This window comes from Rattus norvegicus, chromosome 15, assembly GCF_036323735.1.
Source record: "Rattus norvegicus strain BN/NHsdMcwi chromosome 15, GRCr8, whole genome shotgun sequence".
NCBI classification, from domain to species: Eukaryota; Metazoa; Chordata; class Mammalia; order Rodentia; family Muridae; genus Rattus; species Rattus norvegicus.
Window position 1 is genome coordinate 26,260,226 of NC_086033.1, and position 8,427 is coordinate 26,268,652.

The following is an 8,427-nucleotide window of genomic DNA, read 5'->3' on the forward strand; positions in this document are numbered from 1 at the left end:
CAACCAACCAAACCCCCACCCCCAGGGCTCCCAGAGACTAAACCACCAATCAATGAGTACTTATGGAGGGACCCATGGTTCCAGCAGCATATGTAGCAGAGGATGGCATTGTCAGGCATTGACAAGAAAGAAGCCCTTGGTCCTCTGAAGGCTCATTTCCCCAGTTAGGGGAATGCCAGGGCACTGATGTGGGAGAGGGTTGATGGGAGTGGGAGCATCTTCATAGAAGCAGGAGGAGGGCAGAGAGATGACGGGAGAGGGAAGAATGAGGATAACATTTGAAATATAAATATATAAAATATACAAAAGTGAGGAAATGCCTCCATAACAACCAGCTTTAAGGAATTTTCTTAATTAGTCATCAATACCAGAGGGCCCAGCCCATTGTGGGTGGTGCCATTCTTGGGCTGGTGGTCCTGGGTTCTATAGAAAGTAGTCTGGGCAAGCCATAAGGAACATGCCAGTAAGCAGCACCCCTCCATGGCCTCAATGTCATCTCCTGTCTCCAGTTTCCTGCCCAATTTGAGTTCCTGTCCTGACTCCCTTCATGATGAACAGCAATATGGAAGTGTAAGCCAAATAAATGCTTTCCTCCCCAACTTGCTTTTTGGTCATGGTGTTTTGTCTCAACAATAACCCTAACTAAGACACTCTCTGAGATGAGTGGCCAGTACAGCATCACCTGAATGAGCTTTCAAATAGTATAATTTATGTCAACACATACATTAGTGACTTTGGAATTTTTTTTAGGTTGGTACAACAAGCTGAAAGAAAATAAAACTTCAAATCATACCAGTCTAAGTTTACCAGTTTTTAGTATCTTTATATTTGAAGCCCAAAATAGCATGCAATCTCCATGAAATTCGTACCTTGTTTGTTCTCATCACCCACATGTAATCAGTGTTTACCTGGCAATATGACATATAGTGAGTACTAATAAATGTTTGTTGAGCAATGATTTTTCAAAGGGGATTAAGCAAGTCTATTCCGGAGAGTCTAAATTGAGTAATCACCAAGACATGTGGCCCTGTGTTCACACACTTAAATACACGTGTGGGATTTCCTCTCTTCCTTGTTAGCCTCCCCACTGTACCCAGTACATCATTAGCCTCCCCACTGTACCCAGTACATCATTTCCTCATGATGTCACTTGGGAAAATATAAAGGGATCCAGGTAGAATTAAATGCACTCACAGAAACAGAGGCACAGGGAAGGAAGTAGGTACCTCCCAGCGCACACACTGGAGAACTATGGGCCTTATTCAGAAGAGATTTGCCAAGTCTTAATAATCTCTGACTTGATAAACATGTTTTATTTGGTGCAGACTACTGAAGGACATAAGTCACTGAAGCCACAGGTAGCAGTTTCTGTCCATAACTCAGCTTTTAGTCTGTGTAAGGAAAAGAGATTCTCATGACAGCAGTTTCTCTAAGACCTTCCTTGTGGAGCCGGAAGTGCCAGCAGGTATGTTCAGAAGCCTGCATGCACAGCACTGCTGCTCTGTAGCTTCAGGGCTGTCTGTCAGCAGTTCAAAGCGTGGCAGTCTGGGGATCCCGTAACTCTGTTTTCCTCTGTGTAGCAAAAGATACGGGATTTTTCATTTCTCCCAACACACTCTTAAAGTGTGTGCACAACAATATATTTACACTGGTGTTTCTCCAGGCAATATAGACTTCGTGCCATAAAAGTTCCAGGAAAAAAATAGTGTTTGGATGTGTTGATACTGGGAAAGAGGTCATCAAATCCCTGTCAAAACATGGCCTCAGACTTGTACTGTTTTGTAAAATAGTGATGCCTTGGTTAACAGATTACATTTCGGAGGAGCAGCTGAGGAGGGCTGCTGTCTGTCAGCATTGTTAGGGGTGACAAATGAGTGTGTGCAAGCTGAGAAAGAAGTAATCCGGTAGATTCTCCTTTCCTTTAGACTTGATCACGTAAAACATAAATTCTTTAAAGAAGAGCCCCTGGGGGCTGGGGATTTAGCTCAGTGGTAGAGCCCTTGCCTAGCAAGTGCAAGGCCCTGGGTTCGGTCCCCAGCTCCGGAAAAAAAAAAAAAAGAAGAGCCCTTGCTCTTATAATTTTTTAAATCACTTCCCTGGGCAAGTTGCTTTAATTTTCACAAGTGACTGGGGTAAAGAGGAGAGTCTGGCTCCCATATTAACTTTACAGAACAGATTTCCTAGGTTCTTTGTCTTCCTCCTCAACCCAGCCGCCCATTTGTGCATCCCTGAAGATGAGCAGAAAGATCGAAAAGGTAAGTGTAACTTGCTGATCAGTGTATTTTTTGAGATGGTTTCAACTGAAAAAAATGCAATAATTTTTAATGTATCTGTGGTTTACCTTCTTCCCATTCCACAGATAATCATAACTCCACTTCAGCACAAATAATGTCAGCAAAACCTGGTGCATTATAAAATCAAAGCATTAAAAGTTAAGAATTAAGAAATATGGAGTCTATTTCAAAGCCACACACTGACGTGTAATTCTATTTCTTTTTTTTTTTTTTTTTGGTGCCAAGAATAGGGTAAACAATTACTGTCTACTATAGAGAGAATTCCAAAGGATCTATGCTATGCCCAATTAAATTCATCATGGGGTTTATACTACCCAGATTTACTCACTCTAACCTTCACTGGAATAGATGTCATTCTGCTCCAAGCACACAGAAAACTGAAGAGTTACAGAGCTGAAGAAACTGTGTACACATGAGCAAACAGATAGGATCATACTCTTCCTTGATTTGATAAAGCAAATCTTCTAAAGAGAAAGAAGCCTTATATTTCATATTAATGCCTATTCCCAGAACTTAACACGCTGACAGGATGGACATTGTTAAATGACTGAATAAATGAGAAGTTGCTGGAGTGCTACAATTTAAATTCAGTATGCAATCTTTTATCTTTACTGCAAACCTAGTAACTGTGTTTCCAGACAAGAATCACACAATATGTGGCCTGACCCATATAAGTATGAAAATATATCTGAAATTGCAATTCTCTTAGAAATTTTAATTTTAGTCACAATTATACTATATTGAACTAAATCACTTGAATAAATGCACATTTCATAAAAACCATGTAAGTTAGGGCTGCAGATGTAGCTCACTTAGTTGGGGGACAGAGGTAGCCTAGGGGGCACCAAGCCCTGTCCCTGCATACAGCTGGCCATGGTTTCACATTCCTGTGATCTTTCAAATCTATTGATGAAGTGGAGGCAGGAGGATCAGGGGTTCAGGGTAACCCTTATATACAGAGTTGGTTAGAGGTTTACTTGAGACCCTATCTCCAAAAATAATTATAAAAATAAAAGAATTTTCATTATAAAAATGTTATCACTCCTAATATCCAAATTTAACTTGGCAATATAATATCTATCACTGAGTTTTACTCCAGGTTTGACAAGCACTACGCCACTGACCTCTCTAGAAAGTACATCAATGGCCATGAGGACGGAATCCGGTGAGTATCTTAGTATCCGCGATTGATACATTATCAATAATTTTATTTTGGAGTCAAAATATTGGTCATTTTAAAATAGTGGATGTACAGGTCTGCACCAAATCCTCTGGATATAGATATGAGCCTTCAGTTTAGTGTCCAAGGGATTCCCACGTGTGGGAACAAGTGGGTGTCTGATTCATGTGCCTTCTCTTGGGCTTTTTTCCTTCTGCAGGTTTGCTTTGTCTAACTGCAAGGTGATGGGGGTTTTGCATCTATACCTTTTATTTTGTTGTGTTTGGTTGTTATCACTTAGAAGCCTGTTCTTTTCTAATGAGAGACAGAAAGAGGGGTGCTCTAGAAAGAAGGAGGGGAAGGGAGGAATTGGGAGGAGTAAAGGGAAAGAAAATCTGTAGTCAAATTACATTGTCTGAGAAAATTATCTAGTCTCATTAAAAAGGAGGAAAGGAAAAAATAAAATATTGATGGTGGCTGACTCAGGAAGAAATATTCAAATTTTCAGTTGATATCAACTACTGGTTCAATCAATAGTAAAAAGAACTTACCAGTCTCTACACATCCTAAGGTGATCCTTCTGTTCATTATTACAATTAATTATATTTTAATTTTAAATAGTAAAAATAAGGCAAGATTGTAAAGGAACTAGTTACACAGGGTAGGGCTTAATTCGTGCCAAAAATAAAATTGTTTTATATACTAGAGAATTTGACACGCCCAACAGCAAGTTACCTTAAAAGTCAAGCCATGCTAATGAAGCACAGCTCAGGAGACAGGAGAAGGAGAGGAAAGCTGGGGAAGCAATGACCCACAGAAGAAATCTTGTGTAGGGAATAAATGCCTGTCTGCATTTAATTTTAGATTTCACTATGATCTTCACAGGAAACAGAATTGACTTATTTTGTGTATATTCAACAAAGATAAAATCGACTTAGGGAATGCCAGGATCATGCATAGAAGTAATAAAGTATGCTCAATATAAAAAAAAGTGCTTTAAGAAAGCCAGCACTCAAGGGAAACAACTGGATGGCTGAGCTAATCCAGATAAGACCAGAAAGGGTGAGATCACAAAGAAACTATGTAGGTTGCTCCCAAAATATTGTAAAGATGTCTGAATACTTACTGTGCAGAGCCTACCTAAAAATAGAAATGCAACAGGTCTGAAGTCTACCCCACAGTTTCAATCTTATCTGTTTTTATCAGATGCCCGTCTGTAAACTGACTAAGAGGACAATTTAGCACTGTTTTCCTTCAGATTTATACCTAATTGTGCTTCAGAATTAAAAACGTGTTCAAAGTTCCTACAAAGGACAATGGTTTCTACCAGTACAGATATCAAAAGTCCAAATAACCTGGTATGTATGAAAATAACTGGCTTTGCAGATACCATTAAGTAAACTCTTTCAATGTCTGAATGTCATTTTCTTCTCCTTTGTAAACAAGAAAAGAGTGTTCCTCCTATTGCTCAAAGGATCATCAGGAGGAACCAATGAAAAATTACAGGTACATTTACTGGCAGTATGTTTGAAAAATGTGAAAAATATCCATTATCATTCATTCCTCTGTTGTTTCTGTTTTTCCAACAGCGTTGGGATCCAAGAACAATACGATACACTTTGTGACTGAGTTTATCCTCCTGGGTTTCAGTATCCAGGGGGAGATGCGAAGTTTCTTCTTCTCTTCAGTTCTGGTTCTTTACCTCTTGACCTTGCTGGGGAATGGAGCTATTGTGTGTGCTGTTAGATGGGATCAGAAGCTCCACACACCCATGTACATCTTCCTGGGAAACTTTGCCTTTTTAGAGATATGGTATGTCTCTTCCACCATCCCAAACATGCTGGTCAATATCCTCTCTGAGAGTAAGACCATCTCCTTCTCTGCCTGCTTCTTCCAATTCTATTTCTTTTTTTCACTTGGTACAACAGAGTGTTTCTTCCTGTCAGCTATGGCTTACGATCGATACCTGGCTATCTGTCGACCATTACACTACCCCTCTATCATGACTAGGAAGTTCTGTGTCATCCTGATTTGTATCTGCTGGGTGAGTGGATTCCTGTGCTATCCAGTCCCCATTATCCTCATCTCCCAACTTCCTTTCTGTGGACCTAACATCATTGACCACTTTGTGTGTGACCCAGGACCATTGTTCGCACTATCCTGCGTACCTGCTCCTTCCACCGAGCTTCTCTGTTATACCTTCAACTCAATGATTATCTTTGGACCCTTCTGCTCTATCTTGGGATCCTACACTCTAGTGCTCAGAGCTGTGCTTCGAGTTCCTTCTGGTGCTGGTCGAACTAAAGCTTTCTCCACATGTGGATCCCACTTAGTGGTGGTGTCTCTGTTCTATGGAACGCTTATGGTGATGTATGTGAGCCCAACATCAGGGAACCCAGCAGGCATGCAGAAGATCGTCACTCTGATTTATTCAGCCCTGACACCCCTCATAAATCCCCTCATCTACAGTCTCCGAAACAAAGACATGAAAAATGCCTTAAAGAAAGTGCTAAAACTAACAACTATCCAAAACTGAGACAATTTTGAAAAGGCATGGGTTACTTTTTATATCAACATTAATTAATAATTAATAATTAATAATTATTTTTATGATTCAGATTAATAGGATCTATGGCGATCTTGCCTCAGCCATCTCTGAATTCATCATGTCCATACACCTTTTATCTTTGCCATATCCCCATATATTTCTGAGTCTTTAATAGTGCCTCTTCTTTCAGACTAGCACTTTAATTTAATTTAGTTTCTACACAGATGAATAAGCATGGCTTTCTGTCTTTGGTTCATACATGATATTCCCCAGTTTGATCCATTTGCTGCCTGTAATAAAATTTCATTCTTTTTCATGGGAAAATCCATGTTGCATGATATTTATTTTTTTCTATTTATCCATCGACACTGACAGGCACATAAGCTGTTCCATACCTTAACTATCATAAACAGTGTCATCAGTATCACTTTTGTACATTGACTTTAATTCATATATATATGTATATATATATGTGTGTATGTATATATATGTGTGTGTTTACATGTGTGTATGTGTGTGTGTCTGTTGTCATCTGTGTATATATATATATGCATGTGTGTGTCTGTGTGTATATATATATACATATATACATATATGTGAGTGTGTGTGTCTGTCTGTATAGATATATGTGTGTGTATGTGTGTGTGTCTGTCTGTATATATATATGTGTGTGTGTATGTGTGTGTGTCTGTCTGTATATATGTGTGTGTGTGTCTGTCGTCTGTGTATATATATATGCATGTGTGTGTCTGTCTGTGTGTGTATAAATATATACATATATATGTGAGTGTGTGTGTCTGTCTGTATATATATGTGTGTGTGTGTATGTATATATGTGTGTGTGTATATGAGTGTGTATATGAGTGTGTGTGTGTGTTATAGCTGGATCATATAGTAATTCTAGTTTTAGTTTTTTGAATACTGTTTTCTGTTCTGGTTATACTGATACATTGCAAATGAGTCACATGTAACGTATGAATAATAGCAGTAAAGAATTGCTTCTTTTAAGTATCTGCTAACCTACATTGAAACAGAGGAAAAGACTCATCATTCACAGTCCTTAAGAGCTCAAGTGTAAGTTCAGCTCATGGGTGACAGATGCTCAATAACAAAGCTTTGTATTTGTAGCCTTACTAAATACTTACATGGTGTTAGCATATATACAAGCAATATGTCTGTTTGTGTGTGTTTGTGTGTGTTGAACATTCTCTGGTGGAAGAAATCAATTACATACTTATTTGAGGCTTTTTAATCTCTAATAGTCAGAAAATTAATTTTCTTAGATGAGTAAAAACACCACACATACGAGCACACACATACAACACTCTCTCTAATTACATGGTCATTTGAGGATAATACTCTAAATCCCAAGTTCTATATTAAAAATAGCAAGTTGCAAGTACTCCGTTTTCTCATTTACAAATGAGATTTTACAGGCTGAGAGCATAGACAGACATTTTACTTCTTAGCTCTGAGAGTCACACATCGTGTTCAACTGAAGAGCCATGTGCTGTCTCTCTTTGAATGTATTCCAGGGATGCTCCAACCTCAAACTTGGCAAGCTTCTCTTAAGTCCTCACGTAGCAGCCAAACACTTATAGTCCTCAATCTCGCTGACTCACGATTTTGTGCCACATACAGCACATGCTTACCATCCTTTACAACACACTGCCACATTGTAGGAAAGGGGATGCCATGACCAAAGATCTTACAGTTCTGACAGGGTGAGGACAGCAGAGTACGGCATTTTAGGAAGCTTCTCTACTAGAAACATGAAACCAGATATAACTGAAACTATCCCAGATACAGATCCATGGGTGAGGCTCCAAATCGCCTTTTTGTGTGCTCTGTTATCATAGGATATAAAACTAACCCACTCTGTGGAATGTTACAGCCTTTCCTGATTCAGTATCCTGGTATTTTCTGGTTGTACCCCAAAAAAATGTTTTAACTCTTTTTTTTTTAATTGCATTCTAAGAAAACCATAAACTCCTTTAAAAATGTTACTAGAACTAACAAAAATCTCTCATTTACACAATAGTTGATAAAAAAAATCCCTCTGGAATGCAGAGAAGGAAGGTGGGGACCACAGACATGGTGGATGGCCAGTCAGCTGTGGCTTCCTTCTCTTCTCCTTCAGAGGATGAACTCTGGTTTTCTGTCCCCCATTGTCTGAAAGCAGATTGTAGTTTACGGGTCAGTCACTTCAACCTGTTTGCCCTTTGCTCCCTCTTACCTTTTGCTTGTTCTTTTCTATCTGATGATTTAGATGCTCCTGAGACCTGTTTTGGCATCGCACACACTTTGGCTGGGAAAGGCTTGGCTGACAGCCTCAGAGAGCAGTGCTTGGGCTCCACCTTCTCCCGCTGTGTCCATGCTGACCTTCTTTATGGGTATGGGGTGGTGTTGGGTGGGAAGTACATGCA

At 39.3% G+C, this 8,427-nt stretch overlaps 1 protein-coding gene across 1 annotated transcript; it reads left to right on the top strand.

The window, feature by feature from the left end:
• Window positions 1–5,002: 5,002 nt before the first annotated feature.
• Or11h6 (olfactory receptor family 11 subfamily H member 6) lies at window positions 5,003–5,989 on the top strand (the record flags this gene model as incomplete). Its single annotated transcript, XM_223986.8, has 1 exon — window positions 5,003–5,989. A coding segment is annotated over one exon (987 nt), but the record flags the coding sequence as incomplete, so codon positions are not given.
• Between the last annotated feature and the right edge of the window lie 2,438 nt (window positions 5,990–8,427).